Below are 21,425 nucleotides of genomic sequence, written 5' to 3' on the forward strand. Positions count from 1 at the left end.
TCAACGCGCCCTTCCTCCTCTAACCCAGCTTAAATATACGCTGCCAAGCTTGGTGGTGTTCATTCAGACGCTGTCTTTCCGACAGACCTGTTCTTCACCTGAGGACGGCTGCTTGCGTTGTGGCCGAAACGTCGTGAGAATTTTATGATGTTTCATTTTTATTATTTTACTATTTCCCTTCTAGGTGGCTTTACCGAAAGAACCAATAAGATGAATCCCTGCAGTCACGAAAGCTTTAAATCAAATTTTACGGCCAGATTTGTTTTAGAATGCTGTGGTTGTTCCACCTGATGAAGATCGCTTGTGTTGCGATCGAAACGTCGTGATTTTTTAAATTTTATTTTATTTCTACCTACGTGACTTTACCGAAAGAATATGGGCACGTAAGTTAAAACTTACTTTGCTTAATCAAACTTGTGTATTCATTAACATTCACGACGATAATGAGCCAATAATGTCTGTGTGTCCCGCGCGTGACGTCACTCCACATCGAACAGTCCCCCGCATTAATAATCATGAAGAGGTGACGTCTTCCAAATGGATAATCCCCTCCATTAATAATAATTAGCGGGTGACGTCACTCCACATGGGGGGCGAGGCGCCTCCTCCCCCCTCCTCGGCGTCAACTCACAACCCTCACTACAAAGGCAGAACCCTCACGTCACGTGATCTCCGTGACGCTGTTGAGACATCGAAGTAAAAAGGACGTCGTGATGAACAAGGGATTATAACCTTTATAAATGAACTAAGGTGAGTTGTGGGGTGAGTGCAGAAGTGCTGGTGGTGAGTTGTGGGTGAGTGCAGTGGTGGTGGTGGTGAGCTGTGGGGTGAGTGCAGTAGTGTTGATGTTGAGTTGTGGGGTGAGTGCAATGTTGGTGGTGGTGAGGTGTGGGGTGAGTGCAGTAGTGGTGGTGTTGAGCTGTGGGGTGAGTTCAGTAGTGCTGGTGGTGAGTTGTGGGTGAGTTCAGTAGTGGTGGTGGTGAGCTGTGGGGTGAGTGCAGTAGTGGTGGTGGTGAGCTGTGGGTGAGTTCAGTCGTAGTGGTGGTGGTGAGCTGTGGGGTGAGTTCAGTAGTGCTGCTGGTGAGCTGTGGGTGAGTTCAGTACTTAACACTGCACTACAATACAACATTTTAGCAATTATCCCAGTCTATGGTGTATATGCAGAAATTACCAAGACTAAGATGCCCTGTGTAGCCTTTAATAGACTGTTGGGGTCAGTGCTGTTAGCGAGCACCTATTAAGGCCGTCACTGCGCACTAAGGACGTGGTGTGGCCGCAGCCACACCCAGCCGCTTTTATCTCCCCTTTGCGCCAGGTGCTAATGCAAGGTGATTCGTAATAGGTGCTCATTCGAGGCTGAGACAGACCAGGGGGGGGGGGGGATGGGGGAGACGGGATCGTTGTTCGCGTGTATCGGTCGACGTCCACGTTAGCCGTGGCCACGAATCGAACGTAGCAGGACTGGCGGGTTCGTAACGCAGAGCGCGAAAACCATCGCGCCACCGCTCCCGCAAAGACAAAGATCCCCCGTATAGCCTTTCGACAGACTTTTGGGCAAGTGCTGGTTAACGAGCACCCATATGAAGGCCGGAACGGCACACGAGGGAAAGGTGGTCGTAGGCCAAAAACCACGTCCGCCTTTGTCTCCCTCCATCGCCGACGTTTTCTCGTTGAGTCCGACCAAGGGGAGCACCACGAGCGGCTTCAAAAAGCGATATTCGCCGATGAAATATAATGGCACCTGCAACGGGAATCGAACTCGGCTCAGCCGTGCTTCGCAGGAGCGCAAGGGGCCCTCTCACCGCAGCAGGCGCGGATCGGCACCGCCCTTTTCTCGCTCGCTATGGGGTGCCGGAAGACGTGGGTGGGACGGTGGGGGGGGACAGGTCGGGGGGATAAAGCAACGATGTTAGGTGGCCAGTCGCGTGAGTCGCACGGGAAAGTGAGTGCCGTGCGTGCTGCGAGCTGAGCGGTTGCGCGTGCGCAAGTCACCGGCTGCGCGTGTGAGACTCTGCACCTCCCGCTCCTCGCCGCCGTCCCAGCAAGACTCCCACGTGCCCCCCACCCCCCGCAACATACCCCCCTCACACACACACTCCTCCGTCGTCCAGATTGTCCGAGCAGTTCCTCTGCGGAGTGGCGAATCGCTCGCTTCACCCGGCGACCGACCGACCGACCGACCGCGAGCGCGAGAAGGCAGGGGGGCCATGAAGACGACGGTGTGGATACTGGTTGCGGTGGTGACAGGTGAGATGAGCGCGACCGATGTGTTAACACCGACACAGAGGCACAGAGGACACGGGACACGCGCGCGCTCGGACTCGCGTGTACACACACACACAGATACTTACACAAACAAAAACAAATCCAAGTGCTGTTAGCGAGTGGCACCTATGAAGGCCGGCGCGGGGCACGAGTTTTGGTGGGTGGCCCAGCAACCATGCCGTTGGATTTTACACGTCGCGCCAGGTACTTATTTGAGGCTGAGTCGACCTAGGGGAGGCCCAGGACCGGTTCAGATAATCGTCACTGGTGTTCGGCCGTGAGCCGGAATCGAGCTCGTGTCGTGCCGGGTGTGTAGGGCAGCGTGCTCACCGCTACACCACCGCTCCCCATACATACACGCACACTTACAAAGACAAAGTTCATCCCCAGAGCATCGACATACTTTCTTTTTTCAAGGAAGTGCTGTTAGCGAGCACCTATTAAGGTCGGAACGGCGGACGTGTGATGTTTGCGGTGTGGCCGGAGCAGTGAGATACACGACCACTCTTGGTGAAATATAAATCAACAGGCAGTGTATTTTAGGCTGAGAAGACTTAGTGGTAGACGCATTCCAGGTTAACACGCGGTAATCATGTACGTCATTGCCCGGAATCAAACTCAGGTGGCCGGGATCGTAGCAACGAACACACACACACACACACGACTCACGTACACACACCCGTACACAGAGACACACACAACCTCCATATACACACACATCCATTTATGTACATACACACCTGAAAAAGACAAAGATCCCCCGCATAGCCTTAACACCCTGTTGGGGCAAGTGCTGTAAGCGATCACCTATTAAGGCCGGAACGGTACACGAGGGGTTGGGTGGCCAGCACCAAGCTTCACCGCCTTTGTCTCCCTCGTGGCGATGTTTACACACCGTACCAGGTATTCATTTGAGGCTGAGTCGACCTAGGGGATGCCCAGGGCTGGTTATAATAATCGTAACTGGCGTTGGCCGTGAGCAGAGATCGAACTCGGGTCGCCGGGTTCATAGCGCAGCGCGCTAACCGCTACACTACCGCTCCCCACACATACACACACACAGACTCACGGACACACATAGACAGACACTCAACACATAGACATACAGAGAGACACGGGTACACACATACACGCACACGCGCACCCAGCCACACACTCCCACATAGGCAACGACCCACACCTACACACACACAGGGATGTATACACACCCATATACACGTTTGTACGTCACGACTGTGGAATGAGCCCCCGAATGAATTGTCCACGCTGCTCTGTAGTTGCATCTTAACCAGCTCGGGTGTAATGAAACAATTAATCGATTACAATCGATTATATTGTTCACGATACATTAATATAATAACGTGCGTGCTAAAAAAAAAAAAACTTTTTTTTAAATGTCTGTTTGACAACCTGTGATCAAACCATTCGCAATACATACGATATCCTCACATCTCGGAGAGTATGTTACACATCGTCATTACAGGTATTACAATATAGATATTTGTCCATGGCCAGTTTTTTCTTCTCGAAAGCTCCCGACATGGTCAAGATAATGCATCGTGCTCAGCTGCTCTGACCCTGGAGATTTGCTTGGGCGGGCGACCGTCTGCAGAAAACGGGCGGTGGAGCAAAATCCACCGTTGTGCTGTACATCTATGATCTCGCTTTACTTTAAATGTGTTTTTAAATCTTGATAATCAATCCCCATGCAATGGAACGTCTTGTTGACAAGGGTGCCCAGACCTCCATCATACCATACTCACCAGCGTTGAGAAATATGGTCAACTAATAACACCCCCCCCCCACTCAGAAACAGAATTTTCGATTTAAAGCTTTCGTGACTGCAGGGATTCATCTTCTTGGTTCTTTCGGTAAAGTCACGTAGAAAGACGCTGTCTTTCCGACAGACCTGTTCTTCACCTGATGACGGCTGCTTGCGTTGTGGCCGAAACGTCGTGAGAATTATTTTATTATGTTTTATTTGTATTATTTTATTATTTCCCTTCTACGTGACTTTACCGAAAGAACCAAGAAGAAGAATATTTTATTTATACTGGAGGAATCCGATGAGCTATAAAGTAGGCTTGCATGCAATGGGTTCATTTGATCCGAACCAGCCAGCCACTAGTGGCCGCTACATTCGTCGCGAGAGTTAAAATGAATAAATAAATAATGGGCACACGCTGACATCGATTTGGGGGCGCAATCCGTGCTGGGTCAGATAGACTCTGCACCCGCGATAGACTCCACACGGCAAACGCTTCCTTTCGACAAAAACGTCCTTGTCTATCAACATCGGGCAGTTGGGCAGCAGTGGCCTCAAGCGAGGCCGACTCTGCCGATGAAGAGGTTGAATGTCAGGAAGAGGACACAGAGCCTGCTCGCATTAAATCAATGCTTTTGGTACGTGATGGACTCCCGCGGAAGGGCCGTTTGTCCGATGAGATTCGTCCAGAATTTTGAAGCAAAATATATTCGCAGGAAGGTGAATTCTCTGTCAATCGATGTTGTAAACTCCATAGAACTAAAAATACGTATTTATTTTACCAGGTAAGGCCCACTGAGCCATATAGTTCTTTTTCAGAAGCGACATGGTCACAAATGATAGTTCAATGAATCGGCTTAGCATGTGGACATGTATTGCGGCCAAACACTCTAAACGCGTGATGTTGATTCTAAATGTGGCGGGAAAAACAAGAGGACTGGAGGAAAATCCACGCGACACACGGGAAGAGAGAAAGAGAGACACCGCAAACTCCCAATATACAGCAGCAGGCGTCAGAGTCGGGATCGAACCCACGGCCTCCTGCATACCAGGCGAGGTAGTTAACACATCCTAGCCACCGTGATGATGATGAGAGAGAGAGAGACACCGCAAGCTCCAAAAATGCAGCAGGCGTCAGGGTCTGGATCGAACCCACGGCCTCCTGTATTCCAGGCGAGGTAGTTAACATCTCATAGCCACCGTGGCGCCCCAGGGTCTGCCCGACACTTGACCGGACGTGTTGTGTTACCTGTGTGTGTGCTTTCCCCACTTCTTCCTCCTATTCCCATTGTACCGGACGCATGTTTTACCACCGTGGTAGCCCCACGGGTTAGGGTTGGAGTTGTTAAGACGCGTCATGTGGCCACGTAAAAAAAAAACACTTTTTTTCGTAGCAAGTCAACTTGTTTTTCTGGTCGTAGGAAAGACAACTAAATAAAAAAATAATCCACTCATTCAGCAGCAGCAGAGGAAGAAGAGGGAGAGAGAAAATAACTTTTACGACGCTTGCGACATCGCCACGTGTGGCTTGATTGTGGTGAGCCAATGACGCTGTGATTCCTGGCTATGGATAACGACAACGGTTGGCACAATGATAGCGTCAACCTGGAGTGGGCTGACCAGCATGGTGAAGTATGGTCAAACAACCACTCACCCTCCACGTCCCTCCACCCCGTGGCCAACACGGTGTGGAGGAGGACTTCATCTAGCAGTGGATGGATTCACAGAAGGGCCTGTAATGTATGATTATAGTTGAGTGTGGCGAAATGCCAATTCCTTTCATTTGGCCGGGAAAGGCTCACCGAGTCTCAAGAGTGTTCATCAGGAGGGTCCTGCCGCTACATCTGGGGCGTTTGGGAAATTCCAATCACGAGTTGGGCTTTGCGTACGAGGAAACGTGAACCTTGATAAAAGCAAATAAATAAATAACGGGTCAAATAATCGGGGTTTCGCATTACTTCAGAGCACAAGCATTCCGATCTCTCTTTTTTGACGTTATAAGTTACTTATTCCACGTGTAAGTGGCTCACCACGAACACATCATACATATATACACACACAAACGTGGTACATGTGCACACGCATTCACAACCTAACCTTTAACATACTGTGCTGTTAGCGAGCACCTATTAAGGCCGACGCGGCACACGGAGGATGTTTACACACCACACCAGGTACTCATTTAAGGCTGAGTCGACCTAGAGGAGGCTCAGGACCAGTTCAGATAATAATCACTGGTGTTGGCCGTGAGCGGGAATCGAACTTGGGTCGCCGGCTTAGGAGCGCAGAGAACTAACCACTGCACCACCGCTCCCCCCCCCACACACTCGCGCATAGTAACGCGTTTTTTTTTCGTTTCACTATTTCACGGACGCCAAAGTGACATGCACGCATTCTTCACTGCATACCTTTTATCGCTGTTGTGTGGGGGTGGTCTGTTAAATATTTGCGACGAAAGAAACTCAACACGCAGTCGGCTTTCGCGACCAATATCATGCATGATAGAGTTTTTTTTTGGGTTAGATCGCGTAAATATATAAATGTGTCGTTAAACCCGCCACCACCCGACACAGCCAATTGGCCGTGACACAGCCAAATAACCCCAAAAACATATTACGAAACGTTCATATTTACGACATATTCATATTCACGCGATCTAACCCAAAAACAAACACCTGTATTATGGACAAAAGAAACTGTACCTTGTTCGACGCATGTTGTCCCGTCTGTATTGAAAATTAACATTTGGAGGGCATGTTATATTAATAAGATGGTGGCTAGATGTTCACTACCTCGCCTGGTATACAGGACGTCTGCATGTTTGGAGGTTTCCTGTGTCTCCTCTCTCCCCGTGGATTTTTCTCCGGGTCCTCCGATTCCACCCCCCCCCCCCACCTCCTCCACATTTAGAATAATCAACAACACCACCACGGCGTTTCGAGAATCTGGCTGCTATAAATGTCCACGTGATGATGGGCCACTTCGTTGAGCTATCGTCTGTGGCCTGTCGCTTCTGAGAACGAGCTTCGGAGCTCAGTAGGCTCTACCTGGTAAAATAAAAAAAATGTGTTTAGTTTATTATCAGGTGCGACCAGATTTACGTCCCTTTACTCTATTGATACCCGTGTTTTTACGAGTCCTGGCGGCGTGTCTTATATTCCCACCGCGTCTTATAATCCGGTGAATACGGCAGCCATAGCATTTTGTGTGTCGCCATGGAGACAAAAAACCAACAACGCTACCATTGCTCACTCCCAGATGCAATTGCGAAATTCGAAATTCTCTCTCTCCAACTCTCCCTCTCTCTCTCCAACTCTGTCGCACACTCTCACACACGCTCCCTCTCTCTCCCTCGCTCTCCCCCTTCGCGAGAGCGGATTGGAGAGTTGGACTTGTGCGCTCCTTGCAGAGGTTAACGGTTCGTGTCCAGCTGCCCGCCCTAGTTAATGCTGCAGGTGTGATGATGACCTAAAAACTACGCCGCCTGATTCACAGTCAACGTTAAATTACTGGGACGTCTGTGAAAAAGAGCTTTATAGCTCATAGGATTCCTCCTTTGGTGAATACATATTTAGATTCGGATACAGTAAATGTCCCATAATGCTATTTGAAAAAAAAACCCAGTAACAGACCACGTGTGCCAGCATGTGCCAAATTTAGAAAATTGCTCTCGGATGACCAAATTGTGTACATCCTCATAGCGACATCGCCCACCCCCCTACCGTGCTGGCAGGCTAAATGTCTGTGAAACATAACGCCTTCATGATAGCCTTGTTCAGGGCTTGCAATCGTCAGGTCGCCGAGTTCAAATCCTAGTTGGGCGGAGGGTTGCGGGGGGAGAGGGTGACTCAGCTCATCATCCTTTCGAGGTCGAACAAAAATTAGTGGCATTTCGCGGCGAAGTGGACAGCGCTTCCCCTATAGAACGACTCGGCCCCGCCATAGTCATGTGGAATTTCCACCACTGCCCCAGGGCTGTAAACGGGAAGATGAGCACCAACATCCTCAATGCTTCTTCTTGGTTCTTTCGGTAAAGTCACGTGGTCTTCACCTGAGGACGGCTGCTTGCGTTGTGGCCGAAACGTCGTGAGAATTATTTTATCATGTTTTATTTTATAATTTTATTATTTCCATTCTACGTGACTTTACCGAAAGAACCAAGATGATGAATCCCTGCAGTCGCGAAAGCTTTAAATCGAAATCCTCAATGCTTATTTGAGCAGGACATCATATTTTGACTCTGGCTAATGATTTGATTTGTGTCCTCCTCCTCCTCCCACCCCCCCACACCCGCAGTCCTCTCCTGCTGCACCAGCACTCCAGTCCCAATGCTGAGTGATTTGGAGATGAGCGGCGATGGGGATGATGATATCGGCTCGGCCGATTTTGATGGACCTGTGGTTGGGCCGCGCGTTCTGCCCGTGGTGGGACTAAAGGAAACCGGCACAGGAGAGGCGACCCCACCGAAAAGTACGTACGGGGCCCGATTGTGAATTTGTGCGCGCACGTGCGTGTTTGTGTACGTGTGTGTGCGCGTGCAGGGAGCAGTGTCGTAGAGGTTTGCGCGCTGCGCTACGAACCTGGCGACCCGGGTTCGATTCTCGCTCACGGCCAACACCGGTGACAATTATTTGAACCAGTTGTGGGCCTCCTCTAGGTCGACTCATCCTCAAATGAGTTCCTGGTGCGGTGTGTAAACATCGCGGCTGGGGAGATACAGGTGGTGTTTGCCACCCACCCCCCGTGTGCTGTGCCAGCCTTCATAGGTGCTGCTTGCTAATAGCACTTGCCCCAACAGTCTGTTAAGGCTATATGGCGGATCTTTGTCTTTGGAGCGCTGGTGCTGTGGTCAGCGCACTGCGCTACGATGCTGCCATCCTGGGATTAATTCGCGGTTATGGAATGATACCAACTCGCTCTGAAATAAGTGCTTTGGTACGGTGTGTAATCATCAGCATTGTGGAGTGACACAAGTGGCTTGCCATGGTGTTGTCCACCCACCCTCTTAGTGTGCCTTGCCGGTCTTAGTAAATGCTCGCAAAGAGCGTTTGCCCAAACAGGCTAAACGGGGGGGGGGGGGATCTTTGTGTGCCAGTGCCATTGTAACATTATTGACACCGGGCAAACCTTTCGGGGCACATCTTACTTTATAGTCTGGAAAATGTGGTGTTCCAAGTTCAGAGATGCCGAAATGTCGCACTGGCTCTTGCCATGTTCACTGAGACGTGACTGTGCCTGCCTCCAGCAGCTGTTGTTTGACAATAAACTTTGGCCCTGAGTTCACATTTATCTAAGGTCCTGACTATGAAGCCGAATTTGCTCGGTGGATATTGCCGACGCGTAACTTTTGTAACATTCCTCGAACGTTGCGCAATGTCACGCACGTACGTACGTAGTGTGTTGAACTTCTTTCACACCGTACGTAACCAACCGTGCTAATCGGAGGTGTGGGGGAAGGACAACAAGCTAAACACCAAAAAAACAGTTTTGTTGCTTCTGTTTTGTATCTCAGTTGCACCTTACTGGGCCATTAAACTCAGTCAGGGCCCATGTCTCTGTGTGATAGAGTAGAGGCTGGGAGGTCTGACCTCACCCTCCAATTTTTCCCCGGGCAGCCTGGTCCAAACAGCAGGGCAGGGAATCTAGACAAGGAAAGGCATCTTTCTAGGCCTATGTCTAAAGCCAACTGACCAGGCATATGAGAGAAGTAATACAGGTGAAATTAAGATAGTAGTAGTAAATTAACTAAAGGAATAGTAATTCAGGCTTCTGATTATACATGCCTACCACGTGACATCACAGTAGGCGTTGCAAAGGCAAGTGAAATAAGTAATGTTAAAAAAAAAACTTTTTTCTAAACACGCTTTTATGAAATGTACTAGTAATGAAAGAACTCCACGACCACAGGAAGTGGCCCCGAAGCTTGCCACAACGTAAGGGACCGTGGTCAATTACAGGCAACGTCAGTTGACCGTGGACAATTAGACCCAAGACGAAACGTAACATATAAAAAAATATGTTTAAAAATATTTTTTTTATGATAGAATATAGTATTGTCATCAGGATGACATAAGTATACCAAGTTTGCAGTCGATACCACATTGGGAAGTGGGTTAAAATTGAGTTACAAGATTTGAGGATACAACAACAACAGACAAAGTGAGTTAAATGAAAGCGTGTAAAAAATCGGATTTTAAAGGGGCATGTAAGCAAAGTTGCTACCGGTCACACAGCCACATGTACGTACACAGCTCCTGCATAAATCCACTGCTGGACGAGGTCCTTTCCACACCGCGCAGGACCGTAGGGGTTAAGTCGCCCATATTTCACCAACACGAACCACCACACCCAACGATGCTTTCCCCGCCGTTGGAGCGCGCGTTGCTCGCAACGTCGCTGCCGGCGACTGCGCCGTTTCAGAACCGCGGCTTTAGGAAACATCGAAATTGCGTGCATCGTAATGACTTGTAGTCGCGTTTGTTAAATGCAACTTTTAACTCGTTCTTTCTTCTTCTTCTCGTTTACCGCAAATCGCCAGAGCCCCGCGAAGGAGGGAAGAAAAGTGACGGGGACAAGAAAGGTGAGGGCACGGGCAAAGGTGGCGGCAAGGGTGGCGGCAAGGGTGGCGGCAAGGGTGGCAAGAAGGGGGGCAAGGGAGGGAAGAAGGGCAGGAACAAGTGCCCCAAGTCGATGCGCAACTACTGCATGAACGGGAAGTGCAAGTACATCGAGCCAATCAAGAAAGCGAGCTGCGTGTAAGAATCGCACAGCACACACACACACGTACGCACGCACGCGCACGCACACACACACACGCACACACACGCACGCACACACACACACGCACACACACACACGTACACACGCACGCGCACACACGCACACACACGCACACACACACACGCACACACACGCACGCACACACGCACACACACGCACACACACGCACACACACGCACACACACGCACACACACGCACACACACGCACACGCACGCACGCACGTACACGCACGCGGGCACGCATTGTCTCACAACGGTTTGTCAAGGTGCAGCGCTGCAATTTTCTGCTCGAGCTACCGCTGGTGGAAGGGTAACTGTCGTAGTCTGCTCGTTTATAGTAATGGTTTAGAATGTTTAATGCACCACATTTTTCGTTCACCCTCAGAACGAGAGAGAATGATTCATAAATGAGGGAAACCACAGACGAGTAGCTAGAACAGGCACCAACCATTTCCCAAGCTCTGTGGTCCTATATTTGCATGTTTCACCAACTCTGCTGGGTGGACAGAGGCGGTGATGGGGAAGGCGATGTAAGCAATGTGCCCCATTGTTTTAACTGCCGCGCCGGGAGATGGAATCGAACCGGCGACCTCTGCAATGCAACGGCAGTTGTGCTGACCACTGCAACAACATCTAGCATGAATAACGTTGTCACGTGACCAATTTGTTACTAAATTCGTCGGGGTTTCGACGCATTTATACTTACGCAATCTAACCCCAAAAACCTCTATTGTGAATAATATTGGTCGCGAAAGCCCGCGTGTTAAACGCACATTGGCATTTTTACCCAAGAAGCAATCTGAGCCACGAGTCAATCTTGACTCAGTTAATCTCAAGGACAAACCTGGGCGTCTTTGTGTATTGCAGGGTGACGATACTTTCACTCTCGAATTCCCGAGGCGATAATCTTTTTTTGTTTGAGGCTTGCGCTTTGCACGCGACGAGCGCTCACAAGGTCCACACGAGAACGATGAGGAGAGCGCTCGACAATTCATCCAGGAAAGCCTCTGCGAGTCTCAAGACTACTTGTCAGGAGGGTCATGCCATGGGATGTTGGGGTCAATTATTTAGCTTTCATTTGCTTTACTTCCTCCAAATCGTGCTATCGGCATCGTGACCTGAGAAAAAAGAGATTGCGGGCCCTCTGTGGTGAGCAATCGAACTACCCTTTGCTACAGAGCACGGCTCTGGAAGTTGGTGTTACGGAACCACCTCTGACTTGTCACTTGCCAAGGTTCAGGGGACACCCCTGCCCTGCAAGGACGTGTTAGTGACAACCGAGGGAGCTGGAATGCAGCCAAATTAGGTTCACAGGTTAAGTTCGCTTTCGCGGCCACTGTGCGGTCGATCGGTGACGGAGCTGTGGCCACCAACAGGCAACGCTCCTGAAGTCACGGGGCGGCTCAGACCCACGTTGATAGCCAAGGGCCTCACGGGTTCGGCTACTCTTGCTTTGGTGTCGTCTAAAAAAATGAACGACGACAGATTTTGCAAATGGGGTTCCCATTTGCCCGTAGGCATCGAACATTACCCAATACACACGTAAAGTATACGTATATATAGAACCAGTTTGGGGGTAATTGAGTGAGTGATGGACGTATGTTCTAATGATGTTCTAAAAGGAATAGAGAGCTGACATTTGGCTCGAACGCATTCGGAGGCCTGTGCTAATAACCAGAAATGTATTCGGGCCTATGCTTGTAGGCAAAGGCTACATCTGGGGATCTGGAAAGGAGTTAAATTCAAATTTTCCAACAGATTTTCAACAACTCAACTTTTGCGATACTTCTTGTTGTTCGTCAGCGTATGGCTCTACACAGTCAACATCATCATTAGCCATGGTCCATCCTCTGCTGGATGAAGGAGTGATGCAGTGAGCCCCGTGTGCGGCAAGCGCAAGGCTGGATGGTTGCGCTGTAGGATTGCAGGATATGGCGGTGGCTTGGGAAGACCTTCGTTAATTATGCACGCACACACACAACAACACACACACACACACCACAACACACACACACAACAACACACACACACACACCAACACACACACACACAACAACGACACACACACACTCAAGAACAACAGCAGCAGTTCACAGTCCCTTGATGAAGGGGGTTGTTTGGCCATAACTTCACCATCCTGGTGAAGTTATAACCTAAGGAGTGTTGATGATTTTCACTTGTGGCCGGGAGTGTACGAATGTTGAACCTCTTTCGCGCTGTATGCAGCCAACCATGCGAATCGGAGGTGGGGGGTAAGGACCACACGTCCAACGTTCTGTTTCACAAGGTCCATAGTGCGGGTGTTTCAACCACTGCGTCACCATTCCACATACACTATATATAGAACTCGCTATATATTGTGTGTGTGTGCTTTCTCCACGTTACTACTGTGAATGCATGTGGGTCCGTATCTTTACAGCTGCAGCGCATTCTGCGGCTAGGGACGCACGGGCCAGTAGAGACAATACGTGGCTTTAAATGTCACTGACGTTCTTCGTCACGCAAGGGGCCAGCCAGAAAACCTCGTCATCATTTTCGTTGCCTTTCACAAGCGCAAACATTTTTCTCAATGACGTCACCGTTTTTTTTTGTTGAGAATCTAAAAAGAGAAAAAAAACATCGCCAGGGCTTCAGAGATGTCGAGGACGATTCTTAGCACGCACACAAAGATCACCCCCCCTCCTCCTCCATACAGGCTGTTGGGGGCAAGTGCTGTTAGCCACCAACACCAATATTACCGCCATTCGTCACTAAGTGACGGTGACGTCACGACGGCGCCCGTGCCAGGCCACGTGCACTTTGAGGCCACGTGAAGTGTCTAAGGCTCGCAGCTGACAGGAGGTTATGGGACAGACCCAGCAGGTGCCGTGCGCTGGCTGACTGAGATGACTGGTAGATGCACCACCAGCTTTACCCCCCTACTGTGCAAACTTGCTGCATTTTAACCGCCCGGCGTTCCGCCCGTTGTTGTGAGCGTCGCTCCTCTGCCCTCAGTTGTTGCTGGAGGGCGACTGCGTCCAACAACTGCCCAGTGGCCTCCTTCACGCCACACACACACGCACACACGCGCACGTTTAGCTGCGTAACATTGCAGCGTCGATCTCGCTTTTGGCGAGTGGCTGTGTCGGCAACGGCGTGACTAGCACCGAGGGAGGGCAATTTGGGGCCACCGTTCTGTCTCCGTCAGTGCCGATGTTCGCACAGCGGCACGAGGTTGTGAGCGCGTTGCCTAAGACGATGACCAAGAGAGGGAAACGAACACAGCTTTGGGTTCGCGTAGAAGTCGCCACTTATGTTGCTTACTGTCGTGTAAAGTGCGGTGAGTTTAACCGCTACACCACCGCTGACGTCACGTTTGTGTGTGCCCACGTGTTTACATGCACACTTAAGGAATTACGCTCGATCGCACGTACTTGTGTTGGGGATCACAAAGACAAAGATTCCTCCCCTCGCCATAGAGCCTTAAGATATTTATGGGGCAAGTGCTGTTAGCGAGCACCTATAAAGGCCGGCACGGCACACGAGGGGGTGGGTAGCCAACACCACGTCTCCCCAGCAGGCGATGTTTACACATCGCAGCAGGAACTCATTTTGAGGCTGAGTCGACCTAAAGGGAGGCCCATGTTCGATTCAGATAATCGTCACTGGTGTTGACCGTGAGCGGGAATTGAACTCGGTTCGCCGGGTTTGTAAGCGCAGTGCGCTATCCATTGCGCCACCGCTCCCCATTGAAGGCACTCACAGCATACGTGTTGACAAAGATCCCTCCCCACGTATAGCCTTTCCAGACTCTTGGGGCAAGTGCTGTTAGGGAGCAATGACGAAGGCCGGCACGGCATGTGAGGGGGTGGATGGCCAGCCAGCATCACGTCCTTCCCGACACACACAAGCACACTCGCGCGAAGAATCACACTCACTCCACACACACACGCGCAAGGAATCACACTCACTCCACACACACACACGTGCGAGCAATTACACTCACTCTACACACACACACGTGCGAGCAATTACACTCACTCCACACTCGCGCGAGGAATCACACTCACTCCACACACACGCGAGGAATCACACTCACTCCACACACACACGCGCAAGGAATCACACTCACTCTACACACACACGTGCGAGCAATCACACTCACTCTACACACACACACGTGCGAGCAATTACACTCACTCCACACACACGCGAGGAATCACACTCACTCCACACACACACACACGCAAGGAATCACACTCACTCTACACACACACACACGCGCGCGCACAGAGCCTGTACAACAATAGGAGGCGAGCGTGCCCTAATGATAGGGGGATTGAGCCACGTGCGAGTCACGCGCATTGTGAAGTCGCGGCACGTGACGAAACCCGCGTCACGTGACCGCCCGTGACGAGAGCGCCACGGGGGCGTGGCTTGCTCGCGACTGATGCCATGTGGGCATCGTGACAAAGGTTGCCCCGCGTAGCCTTCACCGACTTTTGGGGCACCCGCAACGGCCGGCACGTGCACATGTGCGTACACACACGTGCCTATACCTACTACACGCACACAGCCCCTTTTAGTCACTCCGCTGCTGGATGACCGCCTCCCCACACACCGTGCGGGGAAGTGGTGGTGGTGATGGGTTGGGGGGTTGGTTGACCATACTTCACCACGCCTCGGCTGTGGGGGGTTGGTAGAGGCACCACTCTATTATTATTATGGGGCAAGTGCTGTTAGCGAGTAGCACCTATTAAGGCCGGCACGGCACACGGAGGCGGTGGGTGGCCAGTACTACGCCCGCCCGTCCGCCTTTGTCTACACAAAGGAACACACAAACTCACCCCAAGACGTGGTGTACTGCCCACAGTGGTACACAGCGCGTGGGCTCGTGAATTTGTGCAGGACACTCGGTGACCTTTTGACATTGTGCTCGCTCACGCCGGCATGGCACGGTGGTGGGTGAGCTTTGCCCCCGGCCTCGCTCCGGCAGCACAACATTTGCCGAAGCAAATCAATAAATAATAGCGGCTGGCCTCCGTCAAACACCGGCGGGCGGACCCATTCCGGATTTTTTTGCGCGGCGTTTCGCTTATTCGGGAACGGAGATCATCATCGACTTCCCGGAGAAGAAGCTTCCACCGCGAGCGAAACGTCGGACATCGTACCGTATCTTCTTGGTTGTTTCGGTAAAGTCACGTATAAGGGAAATAATAAAATAATAAAAATGAAACATAATAAAATAATTCTCACGACGTTTCGGCCACAACGCAAGCAGCCGTCCTCAGGTGAAGAACAGGTCTGTCGGAAAGACAGCGTCTGAATGAGACGCTGTCTTCCCGACAGACCTGTTCTTCACTGTCTTTCCAACAGACCTGTTCTTCACCTGAGGACGGCTGCTTGCGTTGTGGCCGAAACGTCGTGAGAATTATTTTATCATGTTTCATTTTTATTATTTTATTATATCCCTTCTACGTGACTTTGCCGAAAGAACCAAGAAGATGAATCCCTGCAGTCACGAAAGCTTGAAATCGAAATTGTACCGTATATATGTATACAAAAAACACCACGTGGCACAGCTCGGAAAAACCTCGGGAGAGCTGCGTAGCGCAGCCGCAAGCGCGATCCAGAGAGTCCTCGTTCAACGCGGCAGTTGATGCCTTCATGAACAATTTGTCGCGCTAAGCGGAAAACGCGTAAAGCGACGGACAATTTACCCGTATATGATGTGGCGGTAAACTTTGGCGAGATACGATGTCCTACTACCACGCACACGCAGTGAGATGGAGGGACAAGTAACTTAGGGTACGCCACTCGGCTCAGCCACGCAGCTCCAGAAAGTAGTGCGTCGTTGACCTCTCACAAGCCGCGTTATAACGTCGTGCGAAAAGTGTTCACAAATGGCAGAAAAGCGCTAAAGCGAAAACGCGTTACAGCGTGAACACCACGCCAGGGGCACCGCGGTGGCTAGGAGATGTTAACTCCCTCGCCTGGTATGCAGGAAGTCACGGGTTCGATTCCGACCCTGACGCCTGCTGCTGTATATTTGGAGTTTGCACATTCTCTCCGTGGTCGTTTGGGTTTTTCCTTTTTTCTCCTCCACATTTAGAAATGAACGTGCATTATGACTCGTATTTCACTGTTACGAATGTCAACGTGATGATAAGCCACTTCGTTGAGCCATCATTTGTGAAATCCAGGCCACTTATGAAGAAGCGCTATTCAGCTCGGTGGGCCTTAGCTGGTGAAATAAAAACCGTTCGTAGCGTTTAATAGTTTATTGCACGAAGCAGCAGCGGGAGCAGCAGCAGGAGCAGCAGCTGTGGTGCCAACCCATCGTGGCGCTCTTATCGAGATCCTCACCTCCGTCAATGTTTCACGCGTAGGTGCGAGAAGGACTACGAGGGCGAGCGGTGCGAGAAGAGGATTCTGAACGTGTCCACGCTGCAGGCGCCCCGCGTGCCCGACTCCTTGGTCCTGGCCGTGGCGGCGCTGGCCACCGCCTCTGTGAGCCTCATCGCCACGCTGGTGCTCATCGCCACCGTACGGTAAGTGGGCTCTCCCGCTCGTTTCGTTTCCTTCTGTTCGGTCGTTCTCTCTTCATTACGTCTCACGAGAAAGACATTGGTGTCGCCCCCCTGTCTGTGCGCTCCGTGCTGTCCTTCGATGACTGCTCTTACATCCTCATCACCGCAACCACCATCACCAGAACCACCACTCACCAATAGCCGCCATTCGCCACTAAGTGACGGTGACGTCACCACGGCTCCTGTGCCAGGCCACGTGGACTTTGAGGCCACGTGAAGTGTCGAACGTTCGCTGGCAGCAGGTCACGGGATGGACCAAAATGACTGGCAGATGCACCCAGCTTTGCCCCCTACTGTGCCAACTCTATGTATTTTAGCCGCCCGGCGCTCCGCTCGTTGTTGCGAGCGTTGCTCTTCTACCCTCCGTTGTTGTTGGAGGGCGACTGCCTCCAACTGACCAGTCGTGTCTTTCACGAACCCAATCCACCACTCACCACAGCCACCACCAACCAAATGCTGCCTGCTCTCATTCCCGCTGGGGGAGGTGCTGTTAGCGAGCGCCTGAAAAGGCCGGCACGATGTTTATACACACCGCTCATTTAAGGCTGAGTCGACCTGGCAGGGGCCACGGACCCGTTCTAATACTTGCCACTGTTATTGGTTGTGAGTGGGAGTTGAACTCGGCTCGCCGGGTCTTCGTAGCGCAGTGCGCTAATAATCCCGACGCGACCGTTGCGGTGCATAACACGCACACAACACATACACAACACACACACAACACATACACAACACACACACAACACACACACAACACATACACAAAACACACACACACCACACACACAACACATACACAACACACACAACACACACAACACATACACAACACACACAGCACACACACAACACATACACAACACATACACAACACACATAACACACACAACACATACACAACACACATAACACACACACAACACACACACAACGCACACACAACACACACACAACACATACACAACACACACACAACACACACAACACATACACAACACACATAACACACACAACACATACACAACACACATAACACACACACAACACACACACAACACATACACAACACACACACAACACATACACAACACATATACAACACACACACAACACACACACAACACATACACAACACACATAACACACACACAACACACACACAACACACACACAGTACACATATACAGTACACACACAACGCACACACAACACATACACAACACATACAACACATACACAGGACACACAAAACACACACACAACACACACACAACACACACAACACATACACAACACACACACAACACACACAACACACACGACACATACACAACACACACACAACACATACACAACACACACACAGGACACACAAAACACACACACAACACACACACAACACACACACACAACACACACAACACACAAAACACACACACAACACATACACAACACACACAACACAAAAAACACACACACAACACACACACAACACACACACAACACATACACAACACATACACACACACACACAACACTCACACAACACACACACAGCACACACACAACACATACACAACACACACAACACTCACACAACACACACACAACACACACACAACACATACACAACACACACACACAACACTCACACAACACACACACAGCACACACAACACTCACACAACACACACACAGCACACACACAACACACACACACAACACTCACACAACACATACACAACACACACAACACTCACACAACACACACACAACACACACACAGCACACACACAACACACACACACAGCACACACACAACACATACACAACACACACAACACTCACACAACACACACACAGCACACACACAACACATACACAACACACATATACAGTACACACACAACACTCACACAACACACACACAGCACACACAACACACACAACACACACACAACACACACACAGGACACACACAACACACACACAACACACACACAACACACATACAACACACACACCACATACACGACACACACAGCACACATATACAGTACACACACAACACATACACAACACACACACACAACACATACAGCACACACATACAGTACACACACCACACACAAAACACACATGTACAGTACACACACAATACGCACACAACACACGCCCAAGTCCCTCTCTCACGCAAACGCTGCCAGAACAAGTCCACATCAAAGCGTTCCGGCAGGTGAGCTCACAACGCCTCTCCCAGCAACACCTGTCTCACCTGCCTCCACACTCCCCGCCCTGATTCCCGTCTCTCGCCGTAGGCTCCACTCACTCACGCCCTTCGCCACCTTTCCTGCTCCCCCACCCCCCTCTCTCCTCCCTCACCCCCACCACCCACCCCGGCTCTCCGTGTCCTCCAGTGACAGCGCTAAGCAATAACCAAGCCGAGCAAAAGCAGAGCGCCCCAAGTAGACCGCGGGGCGTCGGGATTGGTGACGCAAATTATTGATGGGCACACACGAATAAATATCAGATCTTGATAACCATAAGAGGTCCATTTCGCGCGAGCAAGCAAATGCATCTGTCAAATGTCTCCTATCTGTCGTCAAGCGGAGCATCGCTTTGTGGGGAAGGCGACAGTGGGTGTCCTGTGGGGAGATTTCAACCCCCTCTTTGACACCGGCTGCGCCCCGTGGGGAGTGCCGTCTTCGCCCGTGGGGCCCTGTTCGGTGAAAACAAACCATGACCCCTGAAATATCTCCGCTCGTTTCAGGTGCCGACGGAAAAAGACTTCCACCTACGACGTGGGCACGGAAAAGGAGAAGCTGAAACTTCGTCCGGAGGAAACGTCGTCTCATGCATGAACCCCCTCTCCACCCTGAAGACCACAAACTCTTATCGGCGCAGCAACAACAGCAGCAGCAGCAACAACAACAACATTCACTTTTCAACGTCACCATTCTGTGTTTGTGGAGGTTTGCGATGGGCGGGATACGTTTTCCAGGGTGGAGAAGGGCAGGTGACTGAGACGGGCATTGGAGTGGCACCCGGATGTTGGTGACCCAGAGGAAGATCTAAGACCGTGGTGGTGGTGGAGGTGGTGGTGGTGATAAGACCACGACTACAGTTCTTGAAGAACGTGTGACCTGTGAAACAAGGGGAAGACCTAAAACCAAACAGATGGTGGCGATGATTTGATGCGAGTCGGTCGTTGAATGTTGCGTGTTGATCGCGCAGCATCTGCTAAGCCGGGTCCACATCTGAGCAAATCAGTTGCGTGCAACCGGGTTGCCTGAAACCGAATTGCTTACGTGCGGACGTTTCTGCGACCATTTGCGCAACCCCCCCCCCCCCCCCCCGTTGCTCACGGCAGATAGACAAGAATCTCGAGCATCGATCTGCTCTGCGATTTGTAGCGATGCGTTTTGTCACGTGACGCACTTGCGAATGTGCAACAATTGGCCCTTACAATCCCCAATCCGCCGTTCGATTTCCCCCTTGCTTAACTGCTCGCTCAGGTGCGGACAAAGCAGTCGGGAGGCGATTGATTGAGCTTGCGCAAGCGATTTCGAGAGCTATCTTGCTTGCGCAACCAACTCGGTCAGGCGGCGGATGTAGCTTTAGAGCAAATCGATTTTTTGATGGGTTCGCGATTTTGTGAAGCCTTATAACCCCTCTGAGTGTGGCGCTAGAAAGTACAAATTAGGCAGTATTTTTGTGTCGCTTCGTGGAACAGTGTTGATGGTGACTATATCGGTAAATTATTGTTCACGCTTCTATAAACACACGTCGTATAATATTACCGTACTATATTAGAAAAAAAAAAGTTTTGCTGGCTGGCGCATGTCTGCGCGATGGCATCGTTGAGCCGTGTCCGCGGGTCGCGCTGATGTCTCGCCCCCCCCACCCCCCCCCCCCCCCGGACAATCCATCCGTCCCAGCCACCCTTCACCCCAGTCGTGAACCCAGGCATGCGTGTGGGTATTGCTAGTTATAATCATAAAAAATAACCCCCCCCACCCCCCATTCAAGTTTGCAGGAATGCCACCCA

At 50.9% G+C, this 21,425-nt stretch overlaps 1 protein-coding gene across 1 annotated transcript; it reads left to right on the forward strand.

Annotated features, from left to right (window-relative positions):
- Positions 1-1,962: 1,962 nt before the first annotated feature.
- LOC144732101 (uncharacterized) lies at positions 1,963-21,200 on the forward strand. The gene is made up of 5 exons (XM_078613372.1): positions 1,963-2,247; positions 8,327-8,500; positions 10,569-10,785; positions 17,180-17,341; positions 20,148-21,200. The coding sequence occupies exons 1-5, from the start codon at positions 2,208-2,210 to the stop codon at positions 20,236-20,238; spliced, it is 684 nt and encodes a 227-aa protein (XP_078469498.1). The 5' UTR covers positions 1,963-2,207; the 3' UTR covers positions 20,239-21,200.
- The last annotated feature ends 225 nt before the right edge of the window (positions 21,201-21,425 follow it).

The sequence above is a fragment of the Lampetra planeri genome, chromosome 41, assembly GCF_965212315.1.
Source record: "Lampetra planeri chromosome 41, kcLamPlan1.2.h2, whole genome shotgun sequence".
NCBI classification, from domain to species: Eukaryota; Metazoa; Chordata; class Hyperoartia; order Petromyzontiformes; family Petromyzontidae; genus Lampetra; species Lampetra planeri.